The 27,963-nt window shown below is 44.9% G+C and overlaps 1 protein-coding gene across 10 annotated transcripts in view; it reads right to left on the reverse strand.

Moving 5' to 3' along the window:
- The window catches only part of DENND1B (DENN domain containing 1B), a 280,306-nt gene extending 253,120 nt beyond the window's left edge, over positions 1-27,186 (reverse strand). For 6 of the 10 annotated variants that reach the window (XM_070768714.1, XM_070768713.1, XM_070768716.1 and 3 more), the window contains exons 1-2: positions 27,116-27,186; positions 14,647-14,711 (exon numbers count right to left, since the gene is read on the reverse strand). In XM_070768714.1, coding sequence (XP_070624815.1) covers positions 14,647-14,711; positions 27,116-27,171 — 121 coding nt within the window. In that variant the 5' untranslated portion in view covers positions 27,172-27,186. Of the gene's footprint in view, positions 1-14,646; positions 14,712-16,868; positions 17,018-17,098; positions 17,279-27,115 lie in introns of those variants that run through there. The other 4 variants (XM_070768712.1, XM_070768711.1, XM_070768717.1 and 1 more) reach the window with 3 other exon arrangements.
- Between the last annotated feature and the right edge of the window lie 777 nt (positions 27,187-27,963).

Raw genomic sequence — 27,963 nt, forward strand, 5'->3', positions numbered from 1 at the left:
ACCGATGGCATGTCCACTAAGACCCACACAGTCACATAGTATTACCCTGTCATGTATGGATGTGAGAGTTGGACTGTGAAGAAAGCTGAGCGCCGAAGAACTGATGCTTTTCAACTGTGGTGCTGGAGAAGACTCTTGAGAGTCCCTTGGACTGCAAGGAGATCCAACCAGTCCATCCTAAAGGAGATCAGTCCCGGGTATTCATTGGAAGGACTGATGTTGAAGCTGAAACTCCAATACTTTGGCCACCTGATGCGAAGAGCTGATTCACTGGAAAAGACCCTGATGCTGGGAGGGATTGGGGGCAGGAGGAGAAGGGGACAACAGAGGATGAGATGGCTGGATGGCATCACTGACTCGATGGACATGAGTTTGGGTAAACTCCGGGAGTTGGTGATGGACAGGGTGGCCTGGCGTGCTGTGATTCATGGGGTCGCAAAGAGTCAGACACGACTGAGCAACTGAACTGAACTGAATCTCACCTCATCATCAGAAATTCAGAGACGTGGGCCCTTAGTTTAGTCCCATTCTAATCAGCTTCTAGTCTGTCAATATTAACTCTCAGAAGTTCAAAATTTTTACACATATATAGAATCCTTACTTTCCTGTTTAAATTAGTGAATGTTAAAAAAAAAAAAAAAAGCTGGAAGAAAGGTGTGTAAAGAACAGTCGCATTGTGACTTGCAAGGCCTGCTCAGTCTCTGTGGGTGCCACCAAGCCTTTACAGGACCGCCAGACTCAGTGCTGAATCTGTATTCTCCACCAAACACCATCTTCAGAGTGAAACTAACTCGGCGGCCCAAAACACTCTAGCACCTTCCATCCTCCGGGCACCTGACCCTCGCGCAGTGGGGGCCCGGGAGGCTTCCTCTCACATTCCTTTCTTCCACGCTGATCACACGCATCAAAATAGGAGGGTAGTTCATCACTGACATCTGATTTCTGCTGAAGTGACCACACCTTTTTTCAAAGACTTCACGAACACGATACAGAACCAAGAGTGACTTACAGCCAAAGTTCACAAAGCACTTTCATGCCGTTTTCTATCGGACGCTCATAACAGTTGTTGAGATACAAAGTGCAAACGTCTTATAACTATGAAGAGTGCAATCAACCGACGCTAAACAACTCTACCAAGTTATGAAGGTAATCAACAGCCAAGCCAGGACCAAAAGCATGTTCCACCCTTGTCCCGTGTCTCTCCACTCCATCACGGAGTCTGTGAGGTTTTATTCTGTTCTATCCATAGAAGGATTCCAGACTTTAGGTCTTTAGAAAATCATGTCATCAAACCCATTTACCCCTACTTACCTTGAGACAGAGATTCAACTGGCTACTCACATTCAATCAAAGAGTAAGCGTCAGTTTTATTTAGAGTGTGTCTGCTGAGAGTTTCTGAAATCACCTTTCATGATATTCACCACCCGCCCCTCATGCACCACTGGTGGAAATGTAAACTGGCGCAGCCAGTCTGGGAAACAGTATGGAGGTGCCTCGAAAAATTAAAGCTCAAACTACCGTAGGAAGAAAACAAAGACACTAATTAGAAAAGTTACCCGCACCTCTGTGTTCACTGCAGCATTATTTACAATAGCCAAGATACAGAAGCAACCCAAGTGCCCATCAACAGATGAAAGTGTTCACAGACAGACACACACACACACACCCCAACCTGGGCCGCTCAGCCACAAAAAAGAATACTATCTCGTCATCTGTGAGAACACACATGGAGCTAGAGAGTATTACTGCTAAGTGAAAACACTCAGAGAGACAAGTACTGTACGATTTCACCTACAGGTGGGATCTAAAACACAAATGAACACGACAACCTGAGTTACAGAGAACACGTGTAGTGGGGGAGGTGAGTGGTAAGACCCAGGTGGTTAAGGGAGGGAGATTAAGGAGGTACGAACTTCCAGCTACAGTACAAGTGTGTCGTGGGTATGAAATGTACCCACGGGTACCCACAGGTACGTGGGGAACATAGTCAATAACCAGGTAACGCCTTTATAGGTGACATTATAACTGATTCATCCTGGTGACGATTCTGAAATGCACAGAAATAACAAATCACTACTCTGTGTAACAGAAACTAACACAGTGTTAGAGGTCAATTACACTTCAAAACTAAACAAACTCATTTTTTAAAAAAAGAGAGAGAGATCAGACTGTGGTTACCAGAGGGAGTGGGGGAAGAGAGAATGGGATAAAGACGGTCAAAAGATATAAAACCCCAGTTAAAAACTCAGTCAGTGCTGGGGACGTAACGTACGACGCGATCAAGTCCACTCACACAGCTGCATGTTATAAAGCTGCTGAGAGTAAATCCTGAGAGTTTTCATCACAAGGGAAAAACGTCTTTTTCCTTCTTTAATTTTCACGTATAGGAGCTGACAGCTGTTCACTAAACCTGGGGCAGTCACTTCACGACGTACGTAGTCATATCACTATGCTGCACAGCCCAAACCCGTACAGTGCTGTGTCTCCATCATATCCCAGCAAAACCGGGAGGAAAAAGAAAACCCTACCCTATATTATGCTATTTTTATTTTCCAATCAAAGAAAGAAAGAAGTAATCTGGTTAAAGAAATACAATAACAATATTCACTCCTCTAAGAGCTTCCCTCATCTCTCCACTAGAAAAAGAAACAGATGCCCAAAGGGCACCCTGCCCTTTGGGGTGGTGCCCAAAAAGATCAAAACTTTTTTCAAACAAAAAGTATTTCATGAAATGATTTTTTTTAAACAATAAAAGGAATAAAAACTTTTTAAAAACCAAATAAATCAACACAAAATAATAAAAAAGCAAAGTACGATTAAAAGTAAAATTACAAACTGAAGAATTAACACAGTCCAAAGAATATAAAAATATTAAATGTCTCATAAATGAAAGAATAAACACCTAGTACAGCAAAAAGCAAAAGTGAAAGAGGTAAATACAAATTCCAGGATTTAACACCTCCGTGCAGATGGCAGCAGGCGGTAGAGGCAACCCGCAGGCCTCACTGGCCCCAGTTACTAAAGACCCAGAAGCAGGAACAGGGCCTCTGGCCCGTCCTCTGGCTGCAGAAGCTTCGACACCCCTGCCCTCTGGGCTGTGGACATCTGCGTGGGAGGAAGACAGCGCTCCAAGACCACGGAGCTCCACCTTACTCATCACCTCCTCCAACGCAGAGACTGAGCAAGAGTACCCGCCGTCCACTCTCCCCAGCCCCAGCTTTTAAATTAAGGGCTGCAACTCAGAATAAGAATCGCTAGGTCCCGTAACAACAGTAAATGAATAATTCTTGTGTTTTGACCAAATTAAATTCAGCCATACCTTAAAAAAGGCAAATTCTAGTTGTACTTCAAATTATATTCTAAAGTAAGTACAAATCATACGTATTTCAGAGCTGACTCCCTGGAAAAGACCCGGATGCTGGCAAAGATTGAGGGCAGGAGGAGAAGGGGGTGACAGAGGATGAGATGGTTGGATGGCATCACCGACTCAATGGACATGAGTTTGAGCAAACGCTGGGAGATGGTGGAAGACAGAAAAGCCTGGTGTGCTGCAGTCCATGGGGTTGTAAAAAGTCAGAAGTGACAGTGACTGAACAACAAGTTGTGTAGGTTAAATCTGTCAAACATATTAAGTACAATACAAACCATACATTTCAAAGAATTACAATACCATGAAGATGTAAGCTCTAAACCATGGTAAATGTAACTTGGTCTTGCTGTGATGACTCAGAAGGCATTTCTGGTGTTCAGTGACCTCATTGCCAATATTCTGGCCACCATTTGAAGAAACCACAAGTCAAGTAGTGGTGTTATGATACAAGGTTTAAGGCAGAAAAGTTAACATGAAGGGCATCTCCATCTTCTTCCCATGCTTACCAAACACAAAATGATTACGTCAATTTCAATCATACCTGAGGGAAATAAATCAAAAACTTACCAAGAGATTCTATGAATCCCCAAACTGAGTAAACTCTAAGGAAGGGATTTTATAATGGCCTTATAAAGAATTCTAGATAGCTACACCAGCCTCAATGACCAATGCAGAACAGTGCCAGGTACAAAGTACTGTACCACAGATCACTCATTTACATCCTCAACTGTCAAGCTATCAAATTATCAATACATATTTACAAATTAAAATGCTGGCTTTCAACTCGTATTCCAGTTTAATGCTTCCACCTTTTGAAATAAACATTGTTATGAAAAAACACAATAGTAACCACTGAAAACTTGGAAACTAGTATTTTCGTATGTGGTTTTTGGCTTAAAATGTCCTGTGTGACATGTCAAAACCTGTACACAGTAAACACAACCAACACATAACCTTGATGAACTGTGTTGTCCCTTATTTTCAACAAAATTTTCTGCAGATACTTGTCATCAAAATCACACACTGCACAGCAAAACAACACCAAAACTTAGTTCTCATGTCCTCTCTAGTAACAAGAACACAATAAAAAGGGAAAAAGAAATATTTTCTAAAAATAAACTCATTGTTTATATTAAATAGAAAATACCATTTTAATTTATATAAAAGACTAACAATGACCAAGACCTTGAAAAAGATTCCCCAAATATCACATGACTTCCTCTTCCAAATATATCCAAGACACACTGGAATCTCAAAAAAAACAAAACTTCATAATTCTTCCTGAACCACGTCCATGTATTTTTAATGTGCAGACCTTGAGGACATTAACACACTTCTGAACTCACTGTGTTTCATTTTAGCCAATGTTTTCTGCACAAATTCATGCTGTTTCAAATAATTTTTAATTGAAATTAATAAAAAGTCTAAATTTTACCACTACTCAAGGGACAACATTTTAAAGGACTGGTTAATTTTCATTAATGATCATGAACACTAAACATATCTTTATGCTGGTGCAGCTTTGCTACCCAACCAAGACAAAATTATTTCTGAAATGACTAATTTCTGGACGCATACACGCTTGCAGAAGACCATCAGATGTACTAAACTGATAGCTCTATGCTTTATTTTCAGATTCAAATGATAAATAAGAAGGAACTGAAAGAGGAAAAGGCTCCACCTGATCTTTACCAGTTCTGCCTACTAAGACAGAGTTTGTGGTTTATCAACAGTTCTACAAAAAAAAAAAATTTAAATAAAGCACATATTGCTTGTGAAGGTAAAAAAAAAATAGCCTTTCAAAGCTCTACACATTAAATAAAATAGCCTTTCAAAGCTCTACACATTAAATGTTTTTAAGATTTAAGAAATATAAAATAGATGTTGGAAATACAGCAGAACCTTTTACTAACTTCACTGTGATAACAGAGTATAACACGCCACTATTGAACATCATCTGTATGATGACAACTTCCAAAAATCTGCAAGAGATCCAAAGACAGGCTTGTCCTTAAACACCTAAAATCCAGTGTTCACAGAGAGCAACAAAGACCAAGTTCAAGGTGGACTATAACTGCCATGAGGCAAATATCAAAAGGATAATTACTCAGCGACTTCTTTTTATATCTTTTACTTCTGTAGCTTCACTTCCACAAATTTCACCTGCTTGATAAAGTTGTTACATTCTTAAAGAAGATAAGATATTGATAGTAATACCTCTCAATACCTTTCACAGTTTTCATTCTTTTTCTTTAAAAGCCATCTTAGTACCTTAATAATAGTGCTTCAACAGTTGAACAAATAATCACTGAACAGATATTTAGGGTCAGACACTGTTTCAGGCTCTGAGTAAACAAAACTAAGCCCCACAAGCCCCTGCCTAGGCAGTTGACACCATAGCTGAGAGACTGCTTCTTAATCAGCTTCCTTAGTCACAAGTATTTAGACCAAAAGCAATATATTCTTTACTCTTAATTAGTCACAAGATTCTGAATATGAAGTACAACTACCTTTGGAACGAGATAACTGCCTGGAACCCAACTGAGAGCTGATGAGACATGTGGCTGTCTCCCCTCCATCACCTGAGGACCCCCCAGGCCCCCCAGCCCCGCTGCACAGCGCTCAGGGACCTGCCCTCCCCACACTGGGCGTGGACACTGCAGAGCAGACCACAGCCCTGACACCACCACAGTCCCTGACCTGAAACTGACATCCTGTGAGAATGCCATCTTCTCAACTGCTCTGCCTCTGTGCTCGGCACATAACTGGTGCTCAGAAACACGCGCTCAATGAATGAAAGAAGACTGAGAATCTCCTATGACATTCACACTCTTCTTGCCATTTTCGCCTTTTGACTGATCCCTGTTAAAAGATGCTAATGTAGTATCACAACAACTCTGGTCTAGCCTAGCATAGGGGATGTTCTCAACAGGCGGCTTTCTCAAACTGCTGCAGAAAAGGTCAAAGCTATTAGAAAATGCTGATTATTTTAGGGGCAGCACAGCCTAATGGTTCGAGAATCAGAAAAACAGATTCAAGTCGCAGTCCCACCTCTGGGAGCTGTGTGTTACTTAACCTTTCTGAGATTCCATATCCTCATCTTTATGAAAATAACAATCCCCACTTCATGTGGCTGTACTAAAGAGGATATGTAGACTCTTTCCCAGAAAAGGCAATGGCACCCCACTCCAGCACTCTTGCCTGGAAAATTCCACGGACGGAGGAGCCTGGTGGGCCACAGTCCATGGGGTCGCTAAGAGTCGGACAAGACTGAGCGACTTCACTTTCACTTTTCACTTTCATGCACTGGAGAAGGAAATGGCAACCCACTCCAGTGTTCTTGCCTGGAGAATCCCAGGGATGGGGGAGCCTCATTGGCTGCCATCTATGGGGTCACACAGAGTTGGACACGACTGAAGCGACTCAGAAGCAGCAACAGCAGCAGACTCTTTCCACAGCTACTGACACACTGTTAAATACTAGTTTTATTTCTATTTCTGTAATACATCTAACTGGAGGCCTAATCAGAGAAAATAAATTGGTAAATTAGGTGCTGTAACCATGCCATCACTTTATTTCATTAACTGGGAAGTTACAAACCAAAAAAAAAAAAAAAGAAGTCTTAATGAAATTCACTCTAAATATACTTACACACATATTAAAGCTGTTAACCACAAACTACAAACGGAGTATCACTATAAACCGGGAAAATGAGAAAACCCAACCGACAGAGGTATACTTGATCCTCAGTTCAGAGATCTTTGCACCACAGCAAGTTTGCATCATTCTAATTAATTCAGGTGTACCCGGCTTTCTTTAAAATTAAAATGCTCCCCTGAGGGCTGTCTATCAGGTGTTCACACCTCACTGTGAATTACTTTCATCAGATAAATACATTAAGTAACACCACCTACTGAAAGCAACTGTGATTTGAGGAATGGTGAGCCAGGTCCGTAGGGCAGGGGAGGGCTGTGCCGGGCTAGCTGGCCAGGGTCTCCGTGCACTCACGGGGCAGCATGACGACGAGGCACACACCCGGAGAGTTCCCAGGGTCAGAAAAGCCATTAAAGTGATGCCCTTTACGGACACTTCCAGGTCCCTGATTCTACGTTCTCTGGTGAAGTGTGCCCAGAGAACCCAGAGCCTGAAACAGTGTCTGACCCCAAGGATCTGTTCAGTGAATATTTGTTCAACTGTTGAAGCACCATTATTAAGGTATTAAGATGGCTTTTAAAGAAAAAGAATGAAAATTGAGAAGGGTACTGAGGTATTACTATTAAAATCTTTTCTTTAAGAATGTAACAACTTTTATCAAGCAGGTGAAATTTGTGGAAGTGAAGCTACATTAGTAAAAGATATAAAAAGAAGTCGCTGAGTAATAATCCTTTTGATTAAAGCTGCAAAATTAAACAACATGTGAATAAATAAAAGCACCTAATGAGACAAGTTACAATCAGAAAACGAGCTCTGCAGCATCCCTATCAGAGTGAGAATCGATAAACGCTGAGCCCTGAAGATGACTCGCTTCCTACCCTCCAGGCAGCTGCGGGGAGGAGGGGGTGATCTCAGAGCCAAAGAGAAAAGTGCACCTGTTCTCAACTACGTTCCAGGTAGAACCGAAGGGTCTGTCTCAGAGGTGCGCCCCTGAAGAGCCACAGGAAACTCTGCCCCTGGTTAGCAGCTATGAGAAAATAAGCGCTGCTTTCTGCTCCAACATGGGGTACGCTGTCGGAGCTCTCACTGAAGATCTGCTCTAATTCATCCTGGCGCACCTGGGGTGAGAGAAACTCAAGAATTCCTTAACCAACACGAAGCTGGAGCAGAAAAGCATCGTAACTGCATTTTACTCACAGATTTTGTTTTCCCCCCACTTCAGGCAACATGTAAATCTCCTAGACCATCTTATGAATGATTCACCAAAGTTCTACTCTCTAAATGCCAGGGTTTTCTGGGGTTTTCAGCGTGTGTGGAGGGGTATCAATGGGCTTCAAGGTGGCCTCCACAAACACACATACACGGCACGTGTTCCAGTAAATCCTGTGATGGGAGGCAGGGGCAGAGTGGATGTAGGGCCTGAATCGGGGAGGGGGGGGTGCCTGAGTACAGGAACCCCAAACAGCCCCGCCCCAGGCAGAGGGTGACAGGTTAGTAATGTCCCCGCAGGGCTACCCTGGTGGCTCAGTGGTGAGGAGTCTGCCTGCTGATGCAGGAGACGGGGGTTCGATCCCTGGTCCAGGGAGATCCCACACGCTGCAAGGCAACTAGGCCCGGGCACCACAATCGCTGAGCTTGTGCTCTGGAGCCTGGGACCACAACTCCTAAATTCCGCACACCCGAGACCCGCGCATCACAACGAGAGGCCACCACGGCGAGCAGCCGCCCGAGAGTAGCCCCCGCGCGTCACAACGAGAGGAAGCCCACTCGCAGCAACAGAGACCCAGCGCGGCCAAAAATAACTACATGAATCTAAAAATTAATAACGTCCTCGCTGCTGCCCACCAGCCAGCACGCACTGAGGGTCACGTCCACAAGCGCGGCCTCTGTGCACTCACTGGACCAACATTAATCTGACCAACAGTCAGACACTGCGCTCAGACCACTTTCTGTCGTGCATTCTGTAAATGCTAAACATGCCAGCGGCTGCACTACACTGTTCCTTAAGAATACAGTCGCTGGGTCACCGGCTGGTACTCGAAGAGGTCACTCGGAGCAGGGCAAGCAGATGCTAAGACCTGTCTGCGTGTCTCTGCATTACTATCTTAGATGTACCTGAAGAACGTGATACAGGCAGAAGCAAAATGTTACGAATCTGTGTAAACAGTATCCCTCAAGGCAAAAACCTATCAAATGCAAAAGGGAGCTCAGCAGGACACAGTCAGGATTCTTTGGCCTACGGTTGTGATTTTAAAAACAGGAGACAGTTAGGACTATTCACGTGAGCTGGAGATCAAAGGACGGAGCATCTGATACTGACTGGGCTGGAGAAACGGATAAAAGTGGAAAGTTGGTGGCAAGGTGAGATCTGCTCCTAAGAGAAGTTACTCTCTCTGGCTAAAGAGAATGGCATAAAGAAGACAAGGTCTGCTAAAAGATGCACGGAAAACCACCAATAAATAAAAATGTTAGCGCAAAGATTCACTAAACATGGACATGGAAATCCTAAGAGTGGTGCAGTGTGAATACCACAAGGGCAAGGCTCAGTAAGCATTGTGGAATCACACCTCATTCATTAACTTCCCAGAAGACACTGTATTCCTGCTTAAAACAAAGTACCTGTGCCACACACAGTTTATACTCCAGAACTAAAGAGCCTCTCGATGAGAGTGAAAGAGGAGAGGGGAAAACTTGCTTAAAACTCAACATTCAGAAAACTAAGACCATGGCATCTGGTCCCATCACTTCATGGCAAACAGACGGGGAAACAACGGAAACAGACTTTATTTTTCTGGGCTCCAAAATCACTGCAGATGGTGACGGCAGCCATGAAATTAAAAGACGCTTACTCCTTGGAAGGCAAGTTATGACCAGCCTAGATAGCATATTCAAAAGCAGAGACATTACTGTGCCAACAAAGGTCCGTCCAGTCAAGGCTATGGTTTTCCCGGTAGTCATGTATGGATGTGAGAGTTGGACTATAAAGAAAGCTGAGTGCCAAAGAATTGATGCTTTTGAACTATGGTGTTGGAGAAGACTCTTGAGAGTCCCTTGGACTGCAAGGAGACCCAACCAGTCCATCTTAAAGGAAATCAGTCCTGAATATTCATTGGAAGGACTAATGCTGAAGCTGAAACTCCAATCCTTTGGCCACCTGATGTGAAGAACTGACCCATTTGAAAAGACCCTGCTGGGAAAGATTGAAGGCGGGAAGAGAAGGGGACGACAGAGGATGAGATGGTTGGATGGCATCACCAACTCAATGGACATGAGTTTGAGCAAGCTCCAGGAGCTGGAGATGGACAGGGAGGCCTGGTGTGCTGCAGTCCATGGGGTTGCAAAGAGCTGGACACGACTGAGCGATTGAACTAAACTGAACTGACTTCCCTGTGCGAAGCTACTACACATGAGAGCCAACAGGGACACTAGATTTAAATACGTAGTGAGAAGTGAGAAAGTGTTAGTCACTCAGTTGTGTCCAACTCTTTTGCAACCCCATGCACTGCAGCCCGCAGGGCTCCTCCGTCCATGGGATTCTCCAGCAAGAATACCGGAGTGGGTTGCCATGCCCTTGCACAGGGCATCTTCCCAACCCAGGGATCGAACCCAGGTCTCCCACATTGCAGGCGGATTCTTAAAATATCTACATGTTATCAAATCTACTAAAAACCAATAGACTGAAATAGAGACTCTGGAGCCAGGCTGCTCTGGGCAAGTTACTTCATCTCTGCCCGCGGGGTTTTTTATCAAGTATGCAGGACTGGCTGTCGGTGACTCAGGCGCCACACAAGTAGGGGCTACAGCTCCTGCCCCTGTGGGTGCGGGGCCAAGAGCACAGAACAGAAAGCAGGGGCGTGGGGCCGCTGCCCAAAGGGAAACCCCCGGAGGAGGCGTCTAGCGCCCTCCTCCGGCAAGAGCCGCTCTTCAGTTCCCTGAATCTTCCTGGGGAAAGCAGAGGTGGCATGCCTCCAGTAAGTTCCGCAGTGAGAACTGCAGGCAGCCCATTCCTGCTGGCTGAGCCTCCCTGACGGCTGGAAGCGAGAAAAAGACGGTGGAACAGGCGTGATGACGGCGGCCAGCTTGGAGGTCTAATGGGAAGAGCACCGAGAGCTAGATGCCAGCACCTGGCTCTTTGGGGGTGGGGCAGAAGCTACCAGAGGCGCTGCCCTGCCCAGAAAGCAGCCACGCAGAGACACCCCGGCCACAGGCCGGATGCCCCCGGCACCCACCCTCCGACACAAGAGAAGGCACCAGGGACACACCGACCTGCTCACAGCAGTACTGAACGCCCCGTCACATGTGACGGGTGCTTTCCAAAAACTCATGCAATGCCCTTGAAACAAGTCCAAACAGGTGAGAGGAAGACTGTCCCTCACCAGGGCCAGCCGTTATCAGCTACATCTCAACAATGCCATTTCTTTTTTTTTTTCTTTTGAGACTATTTATTTATCTGGGCTTCCCTGGTGGCTCAGCAGCAAAGATTCCACCTGCCAATGCAGGAGACAATGGTTTGATCCCTGGGTTGGGAAGATCCCCTGGAGAAGGAAATGGCAGCCCGCTCCAGTACTCTTGCCTGAGAAATCCTATGGACAGAGGGACCTGGTGGGCTACAGTCCACAGGGTCGCAAAGAGTGGGACGTGACTTAGCAACAAAACAACAACAAAAAAGTACGTATTTATTTGTCTTGGTCCTGCCCCAAGACATGTGGGAATCTCAGCCCCCCAACCAGGAATCAAACCCGTGTCCCCTGCACTATCAGCTCAGAGTCTTACCCACAGGAACTGCTAGGGAAGTCCCCTACGATGCCACTTCAAATCTCTACCTACATCCTAGTTACCGAGGATCTGCCTCTGAAGACATTTATGATCTAAATCATTCAGGACAAATAAAGGAAGTTAAAACTTCTCTATTAAAAAGTAAATAAGAAACATGCCAAATACCTTAATTATCAATCTTAGCATAAACCAAGTTTACCCTAACCATCGTACTTCCTACTGGATCAAATAGATAGTCATCAAAAAATACACCAATATACTGAGAAATAACAACTCATTCAAAAAATAAACCAATGTTTTAAGAAAGGCAAAGAGCACTTTAATTGATCTCCATCCTCCTCTTCCCTGCTAGTTGTTTAGTGTGTCATTCATATGATCTTGTCACTCCACCCCTACCCCCACCGATGGCTACTTTAGGATCGGTCAGCCCCAAGCCCACTTGGGCCACTGGGACCCAACGTTCTGGGGATGTGGGGAAAGAAACTACCCCCATTAGGACCGTGACAAGGCAGTGTCTGCCATCCCCAGAGTTATAAACAAGAAGCAGGGTTCCTGCCTGTCTGAGAGCCACGCTACCACCACAAGGAACCTAAGTCTCCCAGTGGCTGCACTCCTGTGGGTGGCGAGCCCAGAGGCAGAAAGAGCCGAGGTCTCTGGTGACCTACTTCTAAACTTCCTTTTATGAAATATTAAGTTTCCTTATTATTTAAATTGGTTTCATGTTGTACCCTAAAACATCATAATTTACACATTTTGTTTTACATGTCCATTAGAACATAAGAATGTCGTCCATGTTCATGTAAATGTTAGCAAAAAAGTGTTCTATTTTAAATAAACTGATGCCCATATGAGACTCATTAAATACATAGCTCTCACTGACAGTTAAATAAAAATATCTGAATAACTTTCTGGAGTAATTTCTGGACATTTTGCCCTTCAATAATTATCAATAAGACAGAAAACTATTTTTAAAACATTTATAAACATCAAACTCTCAATCTGACATAAAACTTTTGTTATTTGGTAGTGTTACTTTTTAGAGCACAAAAAGGGTAACTCTTAGACCCTAAAATATTAGTCAAGTTCACAGTGTTTAAGTCACAATCAAAAAAGAACTGATGCTAATGCTTTTTACATAATTAAGTTTAGCTTTTTTAAAAAAATCTTTAGACTTTGCTGCCAGTGAGCTATTTTAATGGAATACGTGGGTAGGACAGATTAACTGCAACCTACAGAGAAGCCAAACATGTTTATTTTAACCACTTATAATATTTTCAACTTCATCGTGCTACATAAACAGTTAAAATACAAAGATGTTTCCGATGAGCAGTGATTTAAACAACGAAACCAAAAGAGCAAGAAGGTAATAAAAGAAGGGCAGAAGTAGAAGATGCCTACTGAAAAGGCTAGCTCCTAAAAACACAGATAAAGGCAGAGAGAGGAGGTAAGGAGTAGACCACTCGGGACCCCCCCAACACAGGCATGGAGCTGGTGTCCCACGAGGCAGGCCCATCCTTTCGTCAGGAATCAGCATGCATTCAAAATGGCAGAGAAACCCACGCTGCCCAAAGGAATTTAGCCTGTTCTACAAACACGTCAGGTCAGCATTATTTCACACACCTTAGCTGATGTTATGGTAGATACTGTGAAGACTTATTCCTATCATAAATACACTACAGAATACATTTAAATTGGAGCTGAAAAAAAAAAACAAAAACGTATCCATTGGACTCTTCAAAGAGAACGTATTTGGACCTGGAAAGACCGTAAGCAGACTAATACACACAGGAAAACAAAAGATAACCTCTTCAACCGGAGAAAGCTCACGTACAACCTAGGATCTCTCCTTGCCGGGGGGACAAACCTGACCACAGCTGTGGCTCAAGCAGGCCTGAGTGGGGCAGGCAGGGCCACTGGAGCCAGGAACAGGCCTGCCTTCCTACCTAAAATTAGCCCTGCCCACCTTACCGCAGCTGGGCTGGGCACGTCTATTTTAAGGTGCGTGACTCCAGATTGCTTAGGAGCATGTAATTGCCGGCCAATTTGGGGAGCTGCGAGTGTGGAGAGACTTCCCAGCCAGCCTCAAGGGTGGACAACCAGTCTGGACAAAAGTCTCACACTGAATCATCATGCTATCTGGGGTCTAAGTACACGGGTGGTGAAGTCATACACGGGAGAGATCCATGAAAGATACAACACAGGGACAGAAGGCAGAGAAGACGAGCAAGAAGAGACAGCGCCTCCTCTCATCCACCAGCCCTCCCCCACCACCCAGCACACACACACACCCCCCACAAAAGTAGGGAGGAAACCAACAACAGGCATGATCCTGAGGTGTCCTCATCATCTCGGGAAATTATGATGTAGCAACTGACAGCTGAAACCCCTTCCAGGTAACGCCACAGGGCCGTTTACCGCCCTCTGAAAGCCCCTGGCTCCCGGAGTAAAGCCCGCAGAGAGGGCTGCCCAGTCCACATTCCACGTCTGGGGAACTTGAGATGGGAACTGGTATGGCTCCCGCTTGTACCAGTGAGAAAATTTTCACCAGCGTTTTAAACAGGAGCTGAATTTTCAAGAAGGAATGGAAGAATATCCCCGTAAGTAACAATAACGTCATCAACAAAGTTGTGAGTTACACGGCACTGACACACTCCTGAAATTTAAGCTACACAGATAGCATTCCTGATTCCTACCACCTTAGAGCTAAAACTCAGCCTCTATTTTCCGACTGGAACTTGAGACACCAGACACAGAAGGTATATTTAATACAAGTCCTGTCCTGATACCACTGCATTCCACCTGTCTACACCCTAAGCGTTTCTTCTGAACTAGCAAAACACACGTACCTTCATTTTCAGAGGCATGACATTTCACTTTCAATACCAAGTCAAAGGTCCTTTCTGGATTTTCCCTGAAAGAAAAAGAACTTTGTTAGTATTTCTTTCCTATGACAAAGTTTATATTCTCTTAATTCTAATAGTTAATCTTGTTCTTGTCTCAATAGATTCCATGTAACAATATGACCAGGCTTCCCAGGTGGCTTTGTGGTCAAGAAGCCACCTGCCAATTCAGGTGAGACCCAGGTTCAATCCTTGGGTCGGGAAGATCCCCCAGATAAGGAAATAGCAACCTACTCCAGTATTCCTGCCTGGGAAATCCCATGGACAGAGGAGCCTGGTAGGCTACAGTCCATGGGGTCACAAATGAGTGGGATGCAACTTAGCGACTAAACAAAAATAAACTACATGATCACAAAGGAGAAGAAATAAAGTGTTTTCCTGGTTCAGCAACTTAAGCGCACTGAGGCTAACAGTTCAGAGACTTCGGGAAAACATTTAACTTCTCAGTCTGCTTTCTCACCTAGAAAGTACCTTGTTAGGGTCACAGAACAACTGTGAGGATTACAAATCACATAATGCATGTGGAAGTACTTTATAAAGTATTAAGTGCTATATAAATAGAAAGCATTGCCTTTATCTTATCAAACCAAAATTGAAAAGCCAGAACGTTCCTAACAGGCGCTACCTTTCCCCACCAGCAGAGTTTAATGGCAGGTTCTCTGGCTTTTATCGAAGGACTTGCAATATAGACACAACGGAATGACTGGTTCCAGCTGCCACGTTCTAGAGCACCATGAAACACTCATAATGGTCCTTAAAAGTGGAACTTTGCATATACTGTCTTGAGACAGAATTACAGTAGGGAAGCACGCTTTAAGTGCCAAACTATACATAGCCTCCGAGGCCAACCCAAAAAGATAACGTCAACTATCTGGGAAAACTGGACTCCTATTTCAATATTGGAGTTGATCACTAAGAACAGTAAGGTTTTGCTTCATTCAGAAGTTACCAACATTCACTAAATGCTCACACATTCAAGGTATACTTTGTTAATTTCAAGAAGTGAATGGAAATCTACTGAGACATCTTCTTTAGAAACACTGTGTTCTTTTTAACACAGTTCTGTTTTAATCTTTTTCTGCCAGAAGATAAAAGATCAAGCAACATCTGACACCACAAACTCCATGTGACCAAAGTGTTAATGTATTTGTTATCTCTGCCACTGGGGTCCTTGGTTGTCTGTGCACTGGCTGTTTTTAATCATGCATTTCCCTCAAGAAACTAACAGCTATGTTGGCTTCTAAGCAAGCGCTCTATTTTTTAAAATTTATTACAAGAATCTAGAAACAGAGAAATTGGCAAGCCATATAAATTACTCTGCAAATTCCTCAGCCGTCCCACTATTAAGTTGCTTCAATGAGAATAATCTGAACTCAGGTGAGCCTCCCTCCTAATCCAGTTAATGTCAAAAGATACACTTTTTTAAGTCCCATACCTAGCACCCTCCCCCAATATATCAAACACTGAAGAAAATTATTTTCCTATTTTCCTAAGTCTTTAGAACCTCTCTTAAGTGTAAATACAAAATACTCTGTAACACTGGGAAATGATAAAGGCTTTTAACGCTAAAAGAAATATATACACGATATTCATGAACTCGGGTAGGTGGGGTGGGGGTTGGTTTAAGAGGGTGTCAAAGGAAGAAAGAAGGAATTTTTTGCAAAGTAAGTTTCCGGAGGAAAATATAAAACTCCTGCCCCTAAGATAACTGAAAGAACACCACCACACTGTTCAGATGGCTTTTTGCTTGCTCAAGGTCCTGAAGAAAAGCCCAAGGGGCACCCAAGGGTGCTGCTGACCACACGGAAAACACGCCCTCCGCGAGCCCCTTCTGCCGGCGCCGGTATTCCACGCCCGGGGCACCTTTCTGCCCTGAGAAGGGGCCGGAGGAGGGAGACCCGGGGCCGCCGGTAAACACCCTGGAAGCGCGCCGGGAGGGCAGTCACGCCCGAGCCGCCTGCCCGCCCGGCGCGCGGCGGGGGGAACCGGCCTCACGTCCGCCTGCCGCCCGGGACCCGCAGCGCCGCGCCGGCGCCCAGGCCTCCGCCCGGGCCGCGCGCCCCCCGCCGCCCGCAGGCCCGCGGCCTAGGCCGCCCAGGGGAGCCGGGGTTGGGGGGCCGGGGTCCGCGGAGGGGCCCCCCGCCCGCCCCTCCCCCGCGCGCACTCACTTGGTCCTGCAGTCCATGGCTACATGTCGCGGGGCGCGCCCGCCCGCCGGCCGCCGCGGGAACGGCTGCGCGCAGCGCGGCGGCCCGGCCCGGCGGAGAGGCCGCGCCCCGCCCCGCGCCTCTGTGACAGCGCGGCCGCCGCCCCCGCCCCCGGCCCGGCCGCCCCGCGCTCCCTGCACCGCCCGCGAACCAGGAAGTGGGCGCGCGGCGCCGGCGCGGGGCCGCCTCACCTGGGCCGCGCGGGCGCAAGCGGGCCTGCCCGAGGGCTCGCTGCGCGCCCGACCGCCAGCTGCTCGGGCGGCCTGGGCGCCGGACGGCCGCGGGCGCCCCCGGAGCCGGCCTGGGCTCGGGGAGGGGGCGCTCAGGGCCGCCGACCCCCGCCCCGGAAAGCCAAGTACCCGACAGGGCACCCGGACCCCGCGGTGCGCGCCGCGTGCGCCCCCGGAGCCGGCCCAGGCTCGGGGGAGGGGGAGGGGGCTGGGGGATTGCGGTTCAGGGCCGTGCCCCCGGGGGTGGGGGTGCTCAGGGCCGCCCCCGCCCCGCCCCGGAAAGCCAACTACCCGACAGGGCACCTGCACCCCGCGGTGCGCGCCGCCCCGCGCGCGCCCCGCGTCCGAGCAACCGTTAACCCTTGGTGTATGTGGAGCGCCGCGTGGCTTTCAGGCTGCACATCCAGATCGCCAGGCGCCGCGCTCGGCCCCTGGCCTCCCTGCCACTGGGCCTGGGTACCTCCTAGGGGATCCAGAGCCGCCCCCTCCTAAGTCAGGAAGGTTCAGAGGTGCACCTGCTCAGGAGCCCAGCCCGGCAGCCAAATAACACTGCTCTGCTGCCCCTGCACGTCGTCGGGGACACAGACCTCCCCCCATCACGGCCGCCATGTGGCCAAGGACTCACTTAGGGACCCTTCCATGGCGGGTCAGGCCTTGCGGGTGCAGCCCGAGGGCAGAGGGGCCTGAACTAAGAGCTGCCGCGTGCAGAGCCCTGGGGAGCGCGGGAGCAGCTTGTATGCACCGTCCCAGCCCTTGCGGTCACTCTACGTGACAGGCTCTTTCACCAGCATCTTATGAAGAAGCGGGCCAAGCCATCCCATGGTGATGGCCAAGCCGGACTTAAGACCAGGTCTACCCTGTACCGCCTCTCTCCCTCTTGTGTGGCCTCCTACGTGGGATCTACCGAGAAGAGAGGTAGAAACAGTCTTACTTAGGATGGACGTGCGAAGGTGGTCAGGGCTAGACGGTTACACAGAGACCTTCCGGAGAAGGCTTCTCCCGTCGTCACCACCCCTGACACATTGCCTCCGTGTTTTTCATCCCAATAGAGGTTGCTTCGGAGCTTTTTCATGCAAAAGGAAAGAGGATGAGAAGAAACCAGATGTGGTATGAATAGAGTGAGTCATGAGACATACAACTCAAAGGAGGAGGCTTGGGAATTAAAGAATTTAGAATCAAGAACCTAAAATTAAACTCAAGTATACCAGCCCTCAAACATTCTGGCCAAAGACGACTGTTACTTGGTGAACAAAGTAACAGTCATGATGCATGGCATAGTCACAGACCTGGTAGTCTAAAATGAGCACAGGACATAATGGGGAAACAGAAAAATTATGTTTTGGCAAATGTGTTGTCATAGCTTGACTTGGGGTGAGACACTTCAGTTTCTCAGTTCCTACATTTGTAAAATGGGAATTATTACTTGTGTATCACATGAACAATATGATGTTCAAGTTTAATAAAAGTGCTACTAATTGTGTGATCTTTTGAGAAATCAAACTGTAGATTTCAGTTTCACAATGAGGCAAAATACACCACATCATCTTTTTTCCCAAATAAAACTCTTTTCTACATAAGAAGTTACTATAGTGCAAAGCCTTGAAAACACATCTATAAATTCAAAAACCACTTCTGCTCCAAGCAGACTTCTCCTTTCATTATAATTAATTCTTCTCCAAAGAAAAGAACCCTACTTGAGGTGCCTACAGGAATTTTACTACTAATACAATTGTTTTCCCCAACCATTTGTTGGGATTTAAGTGACAGTCATCGCTGGGGAAGGAAGATCCCCTGGAGTAGGGCATGGCAACCCACTCCAGTATCTTGCCTGGAGATCCCTGGACAGAGGAGCCTGGCCATGGGGTCGCACGGAGAAGTGACTTAGCCCAAGTGCACACAAATAACAATCATACCCCTGCATATTGTTTTAAATTTACTCTAAGTATATATAAAGAGGAAATACTACATACCTACACACAAAACAAATCTTTTTTAAACCAGCTTTTAGGCTGACCACGATGAAGAGGTTTATATATCCTGATACTACTGAGGTAAAAGGGATAGAAACACAGATGGACACAATTTGTATGTTTGTTTAAAATTACTGAAAAAAGATTTTGTATACAGTTATGTTAGTGAGGTTTTATTGAAACCAGTGGTAAGATTTTAGCAGTTTTAGAACTTTTGACACAACTGGTAGAGAACTCTACAAAGGCAAGCCTTCAAAGTGGTGTTAGATCTTCCTAACGTCATATTTCAGCAGTAATATTTCCTACTTGACAACTAATGTGAGCATATTTCTCTCTCAGGACTACAAAGAGAAATATTTCTACTATGGGAGAAATAACCTCAGATATGCAGATACCACTTTAATGGTAGAAAGTGAAAAGAAACTAAAGAGCCTCTTGATGAAGGTGAAAGAGAAGAGTGAAAACGCTGGCTTAGAACCCAGCGTTCAAAAAACTAAGATCATGGCATCCGGTCCTATCGCTTCATGGCAAAGAGATGGGGAAAATGTGGACACGGTGTCAGATTTCATTTTCTTGGGCTCCAAAATCAATGCAGATGATAACTGCAGCCATGAAATTAAAAGACGCCTGCTCCTTGGAAGAATAGTTTTGACAAACCTAGACCAGTGTATTTGGAGAAGGCAATGGCACCCCACTCCAGTACTCTTGCCTGGAAAATCCCATGGACGGAGGAGCCTGGTAGGCTGCAGTCCATGGGGTCGCTAAGAGTCGGACACGACTGAGCGACTTCACTTTCACTTTTCACTCTCATGCATTGGAGAAGGAAATGGCAACCCACTCCGGTGTTCTTGCCTGGAGACTCCCAGGGACGGCAGAGCCTGATGGGCTGCCGTCTCTGGAGTCGCACAGAGTCGGACATGACTGAAGCAACTTAGCAGCAGCAGTAGCAACAGACCAGTGTATTAAAAAACAGAGACATCTGCTTATCTACAAAGGTCTGAATATTCAAAGCTATGGTTTTTCCAGTAGTCATGTGTGGATGTGAGAGTTGGACCATAAAAAAAAAGTCTGAGTGCTGAAGAATTGATGCTTTCAAACCGTGGTGCTGGAGAAGACTCTTCAGAGTCATTAGGACAGCAAGGAGATCCAACCAGTCAATCCTAAAGGAAACCAACCCTGAATATTCATTGAAAGGACTGATGCTGAAGCTGGAGCTCCAGTACTTTGGCCATCTGTGGAGAAGAACTGACTCATTGGAAAAAACCCTGATGCTGGGAAAGATTGAGGGCAGAAGAGGGCCACAGAGGATGAGATGTTTAGATAGTATCACTGACTCGATGGACATGAGTTTGAGCAAGCTCCGGGAGATAGTGAAGGACAAGGAAGCCTGGCGTGCTGTAGTGCATGGGGTCTCAAACAGTCACAACTGAGCGACTGTAACAACAACAGCAGTCAAAGTACATAACCTATATGTGCTCAAAGAACTTAGTCTATAAGCTAATAATATTACAATGTTTTGAGCTTGTTTTAATTGTGCGTGTTTGTAAAGAATCTATGTTCTTCAGCTCTTGGGTAAGGTGTTCTAGAAACACATCCTTGGGAAATTCTCTGGTGGTCCACTGCTTAGGGCTCTGCACTTTCACTGCGCAGGTTCACTCCCTGGTCAAGGAACTAAGATCCCACAAACCACATGGTGCAACCAAAGTATAAATAAATAAAAGATATGTGCTTGATCAATTATTATGTTTGTGCTTTTGACATCTTCTATTACCAGATTTGCATATGCTTGATACAATTCAATTAATAAAAGAGATGACTTAAAATCTAATTGATGATGGATTCACCTATCTCAATTTAAAGTTCTTTCAGTTTTTGCTTTATATAGTTTGGGGCTATGTTATTATACACAAGCCACTTTATAATTGTTATTTCTGCCTGATAAACTTACATTATGTTGTAAATTTCTGAAACTCTAGCAATGCTTTTGCCTTAAGTGTCTAAACAGCTTGCTCCTGATGAGATCAGTTCAGTTCAGTAGCTCAGTCGTGTCCAACTCCCTGCGACCCCATGAGCCGCAGCACACCAGGCCTCCCTGTCCATCACCAACTCCCGGAGTTTACCCAAACTCATGTTCATTGAGTCCGTGATGCCATCCAACCATCTCATCCTCTGTTGTCCCCTTCTCCTCCTGCCCTCAATCTTTTCCAGCATCAGGGTCTTTTCAAATGAGTCAGCTCTTCACATCAGGTGGCCAAAGTATTAGAGTTTCAGCTTCAACATCAGTCCTTCCAATGAACACCCAGGACTGATCTCCTTTAGGATGGACTGGTTGGATCTCCTTGCAGTCCAAGGGACTCTCAAGAGTCTTCTCCAACACCACAGTTCAAAAGCATCAATTCTTCAGTGCTCAGCTTTCTTTATAGTCCAACTCTCACATCCATACGTGACCACTGGAAAAACCATAGCCCTGACTAGACGGACCTTTGTTGGCAAAGTAACGTCTCTGCTTTTTAATATGCTGTCTAGGTTGGTCATAACTTTCCTTTGCCTACTATTAGTATCAATATATCTCCTTCATCCTATTACATCAAAACTTTCTAAGTCATTATGTGCAGATGTATCTAACTAATGTGAATTTTGACTTTCAATCTAGTCTGATAATCACTCTTAGATTGAGCGTTTAGGCCACTGCATGTTTTATAACTGCTGACATATTTGAGTTCATCTCCACCATGGTGTACTTTGCATTCGTCTTCTCCGGGTCTATGTTCTCTTTATCTCATCTTTGTCTTCTTTAGAATTAATTTTTCTTTTATGCTTTCAGTTCTCCCTTGTTCTAGCTTTTGGAAGTTCTGTGGTCTGTTTCTACTCACTTAGTGACTAACCTGGAAATTTTAACAGACAAATTTATGTGATTAAATCCAGAATTTATCAATATATCAATCTTCTCTCAAACAACACACAGACCTTTGAAATACCATCCAAAACTATAACACATTACTGATGTTGTTTTATACTGTCCATGTTTGTTTAAATTTACCCAGAAGTTTACCACTTATTTTGCTCTTCTTTTTTTTTTTTTTTTTTTAATTATTTTTTTAGCCATGCCACATAGTATGTGGGGCTTCCCTTGTGGCTCAGCTGGTAAAGAGTCTGCCTGCAATGCAGGAGACCTGGAGATACCTGTGTTGGGAAGATCCCCCAGAGAAGGGAAAGGCTAACCACTCCAGTATTCTGGCCTGGAGAAGTCCATGGGGTTGCACAGAGTCAGACATGACTGAACAACTTTCACTTTCACAGTATGTGGAACTTAGTTCCCTGACCAGGGATCCAACCCACACCCTCTTCATTGGAAGCAAGGAATCTTAACCACTGGACTGCCAGGACCCTGCTTCTTTCTTACTTTCAGCTTCTGTCTCCCGCCTAGGACTGCCTTCCTTCTGTCTAAAATACAGGCCACAGGTACTGACCGAGCCTCTCACTTTTTGTTTGGATGAGGAATATATATATTTCGCCCTCATTCCTAAAAGATATCTTCACTGATAAAGAATTCTAAATTGACATTTCTTTCTGTACAATGTCAATATCATTATTCTGTCTTCCAACATCTCCAGTTATAATTTGAATTTTGAAAGTAATCTTGAAGTGTAATCTTTGTCTCTACTTTTAAGATATTTCATTTGTCTTTAGACTTCTAGATTCTCTATGAAGCATTGAGATGAAGACTTTTTTAATCCCTTCTTCTTGGTTACTCTGCATTTCTTGATGCTGGCCTGGTGAATTCCATCAGTTGTGGGAAATTCTGAACATCATCCTTGCTCCTCTTTCCTTCTGGGACTATGACGATACACATATCTCTTTCTACCTTCCATTTCTCCTAATATCTCTGTCACAGTTTCTTTTTCTTTATCACTGTAGGCTGGATTTTGGATAACTTTATAAATATCTTCCTTTTCATTAATACTTTCTGTGGCTTTGTCTTATCTTCTGTTAAAGTCAGACATTTGGTTTTTTACCTGTATTTTATTTCTAAAGCTCTGTTTGGTTATTTTTAAATCTGCGTTCTCTTAAAATGTGTAACCAACTAAGACCTATGTATAGCACAAGGAACTCTGTTCAGTGTTATGTGGCAGCTGAATGGAAGCGGAGTTTGGGGGAGAATGGATACATGTATGTGTGTGGCTGAGTCCCCAACGCTGTTCACCTAAAACTACCACAGTATTGTTAATTGGCTCTGCTGCTGCTGCTAAGCCGCTTCAGTCGTGTCCGACTCTGTGCGACCCCACAGACGGCAGCCCACCAGGCTCCCCCGTCCCTGGGATTCTCCAGGCAAGAACACTGGAGTGGGTTGCCATGTCCTTCTCCAGTGCATGAAAGTGAAAAGTGAAGAGTGAAAGTGAAGTCGCTCAGTCGTGTCTGACTCTTAGCGACCCCATGGACTGCAGCCCACCAGGCTTCTCCATCCATGGGATTTTCCAGGCAAGAGTACTGGAGTGGGTTGCCATGTCCTTCTCCAGTGCATGAAAGTGAAAAGTGAAGAGTGAAAGTGAAGTCGCTCAGTCGTGTCTGACTCTTAGTGACCCCATGGACTGCAGCCCACCAGGCTCCTCCATCCATGGGATTTTCCAGGCAAGAGTACTGGAGTGGGGTGCCATTGCCTTCTCCATAATTGGCTATACCCCAATACAAAATAAAAAGATTAATAAAAGTTTAAAAATCTGCTTTCTCAACTCATGTTTCAAGCCTTTCCCTAATTTCTTAAAATATATTTCAGTTCAGTTCAGTTGCTCAGTCGAGTCCAACTCTTTGAGACCCCATGAACATGCCAGGCCTCCCTGTCCATGACCAACTCCTGGAGTCCACCCAAACTAATGTCCATGGAGTCGGTGATGCCATCCAACCATCTCATCCTCTGTCATCCCCTTACCCTCCTGCCCTCAATCTTTCCCAGCATCAGAGTCTTTTCAAATAAGTCAGCTCTTCACATCAGGTGGTCAAAGTATTGGAGTTTCAGCTTCAACATCAGTCCTTCCAATGAACACCCAGGACTGATCTCCTTGCAGTCCAAGGAAATCTCGCAGTCGAAAATCTTCTCCAACACCACAGTTCAAAAGCATCAATTCTTCGGTGCTCAGCTTTCTTTATAGCTCAACTCACATCCATACACGACCAGTGGAGAAAACATAGCTTGACTAGACGAACCTTTGTTGACAAAGTAATGTCTCTGCTTTTTAATATATTTAACATATTCTAAACTCTATTTCTGATCATTCTAATCTCTGAAGCATTTGTGGGTAGGATTCTATGTCTGACTTTCTCCTTCTGCCTCTTACTTATGGTCCCTTCTTTGCTTCTATATTTGGTGGCTTCCTTTTGTTCCTTGGAGCTTTAGACATGGACATGTTGTGAAAGCTGGAAGGAAGTTGAGTTCTCTGGAGGGGGTGTTCATTTATTGCTGGTAGATGTTGAAACTTTTCAGGCAACCCTTGTGGAATCTGGCTTTTGGTTATGAATACTCCAGGAGGATTAACTGTGCTCCAGAGTTTGAGACACTCAGTGTTCCTTGAATCCCTTTGGAGTGCCAGGTCCGTTCAATTCAGTTCTTCAGTCGCTCACTCGTGTCCCACTCTTTGCAACCCCACGGACTCCAGCCTGGCAGGCCTCCCTGTCCATCACCAACTCCCGGAGTTGACTCAAACTCATGTCCGTTGAATTGGTGATATCATCCAACCATCTCTTCCTAATGTCTAGGCTTCCCAGGTATCTCAGTGGTAAAGAATCTTCCTACCAATGCAGGAGACCTGGGTTCAGTCCCTGGGATGGGAAGATCCCCTAGAGAAGGAATGGCAACCCACTCCAGTATTCTTGCCTGGAGAATTTCATGGACAGAAGAGCCTGGGGGGCTACAGTCCATGGGGTCACAGAAGAGTTGGACACACCTAAGTGACTGAACAAGAACAATAATATCTACCTTCCTCAAGTCATACCCAAATAGCCCCTAACTTATACACCCTTACATATTAATGTTATGGAGAAATCAAAGTTCAGGGCATTTAGTGAGACTAGTGTCGTGCTTCAAAATGTATTCAATTCAATTCAGTCGCTCAGTCGTGTCCGACTCTTTGAGAACCCATGGAACTGCAGCACGCCAGGCCTCCCTGTCCATCTCCAACTCCTGGAGTTTACTCAAACTCATGTCCATTTAGTCAGTGATGCCATCCAACCATCTCATTCTCTGTCATCCCCTTATCCTCCTGCCTTCAATCTTTCCCAGCATCAGGGTCTTTTCAAATGAGTCAGTTCTTCGCATCAGGTGGCCAAAGAATTGGAGTTTCAGCTTCAACATCAGTCCTTCCAATGAATATTCAGGACTTATTTCCTTTAGAATGGACTAGTTGGATCTCCTTGCAGTCCAAGGGACTCTCAAGAGTCTTCTCTAATACCACAGTTCAAAAGCATCAGTTCTTTAGTGCTCAGCTTTCTTTATAGTCCAACTCTCACATCCATAGATGACTACTGGAAAAACCATAGCCTTGACTAGACTGACCTTTGTACTCATGAGAGGGTTGTGTCTAAAAGTTCATTTCTAAGTTAACTGTTTGGAACTGAAAACCTTGAAATAAAATGAAGCTCATGGCAAAGTAATGTCTCTGCTTTTGAATATGTTGTCTAGGTCGGTCATAACTTTTCTTCCAAGGAGCAAGCATCTTTTAATTTCATGGCTGCAGTCACCATCTGCAGTGACTTTGGAGCCCCCCCCCCCCCCCAAAAAAAAATCTGGCACTGTTTCCATTGTATTTGGTTGGCCAAAAATCTCATTTGAGTTTTTCCATAAGATCTTAAGGGAAAACCCACAAAACCTTCTTGATAATACTATGATAACCATAAAGGTAATCCCTGACCTCCTAACCCCCATCCATTTACACAATGTATCCATGCAGACATAGGCCTTAGACATAAATGAAGAGACACTGATGGCAGGAGTACCTGCCCTGACCGCTCCGTCCCCTGTGGAGTGTGGAAAGAGGAACAGTACTGTCAACTCAAGAACCGTATTTCTTAAATAATATCTTAATATTGCCTTGAGTTTAAAACAACTTAGCTAGACTCAAATGGGCCATGAGCTTCATTTTATTTCAAGGTTTTCAGTTCTAAACAGTTAACTTAGAAATGAACTTTTAGACACAACCCTCTCATGAGTACATGAGATCCAGTGAGGCGTTCCCTAAGATTGCATGCTGCAATGCCTCCTAATATTCTTCCTGGTAAAACTTAATTAATAGTACAGCCACCTTCATTTATTTTGGAAGAAAAATCCTTTATATAAAGTATATAACAAGTCAAATTTCTTGAAGTCTTTAGAAAACTATCTTGAAAATATTTTAGTAGGACCTGCCTTTTAATACCAACTGAGATAGCATTGTTAAAAAGAATATTCTTTAAGCGTGTTATTCCTTTTATACTTAACACCAATATCATGGATTTGAATCTAAAGGTAAAAATCTCTTTCAGAATGATATATGAACTACTTTTAAAATAGAGAGAAAGTAGATGAGATTTGGGAGCAGTATCTCTCCTGAACATATTCTTACCTTGAGTTGTTTTCACATCTCTAGGCCTATAAAGTTAGCATTCTATATTAATTTGAAAGCCAGCTTCGAAAGTTATCTTCCAGTTTGGGGACAAAGGGATCAGACCATTCTTAACATCTTTACTACCAAATCTGAACATATCCAAATGCTTATAAAATTCAAATGGGAAAGGATATTTCTTTCTTCTGCTATTAAACTTGTAGTGAAAAAGACTTTTAGTGAAATTCCCAAAAATAATACAGCAAAGAGATTCTCTCCCCCTCACCACCCCATTGCAGGTGATTTGCCCCAAATTAGGAAGTCACACTCTCTTACCTCTGACCACCTTCAGCTAGTTACAGCAAAGAGATTCTCTCCCCCCCACACCACCCCATTGCAGGTGATTTGCCCCAAATTAGTAAGTCACACTCTCTTACCTCTGACCACCTTCAGCTAGTTCAGTTTTACCTTTGTTCTTCAATTCGCCAGACATTGGAAGAGTTTAAACAGTCCTTGCAGTTAACAAAAAAGAATATTCGGAGCAGAGTTATCAGCGACCAATGGGAACCAGAGAAGACAAGCTTTCTTGGTGACCCTGGCTTGCAAGAAGCGGAGCGGTGTTTGTGTAACCCTGCGCAGTGCGTGGGAAAGACTGCTAACCCCGCCCACCAGACACTCCACGGAAATAGACATCTGCATTGTCGGAGGCTCTGCTCACACCCACCTGATACTCTGCGGAGCCTGAGTGATCACACCCGATGAACAATGACAGTGGAATTTACTGGAAGGAAGCAGAAGAGCAGCTAATGTGATGTTACCAGTGCAACGCGGTCAGTAATCCTTAGAAGCAGCCGTCATGCGGATGCAAACAGAGCAATGATTCCAACAGATTCCTGTATGGCAAGTTCTACTTTGCTAAAACACAGTGACGAGGCAAACATGACATGCACTTAGATCTGAGCGACTCTAGGGAGAAACAGAGCACTGTGTTTTCTAGGGAAAAAAAGAATACGAGCAAACAGAACTCAGTCAAATATAGCTGAAAAGGTACAGCAGAAGGTCCTTGAAGTGGTACAGGGAGATTCTAAACTCCTGAATGTTTGACTATTTTCCACTTCCGTATTGGTGCAAATGAGAAGATACAAATCAACAAGGACTGAGAGGTCTCCTGGTCGTCATCTTATCTCTCTGCTGATTTTTCTGGTGTCACAGATCTGAAACACAGGCAAGTATCTTGGCTTGTAATCTTCCCTGGGAAGGAAGGAGCCATGGATGGAAGCTCCAT

Source organism: Bos indicus, chromosome 16 (genome assembly GCF_029378745.1).
Source record: "Bos indicus isolate NIAB-ARS_2022 breed Sahiwal x Tharparkar chromosome 16, NIAB-ARS_B.indTharparkar_mat_pri_1.0, whole genome shotgun sequence".
Classification (NCBI taxonomy): Eukaryota; Metazoa; Chordata; class Mammalia; order Artiodactyla; family Bovidae; genus Bos; species Bos indicus.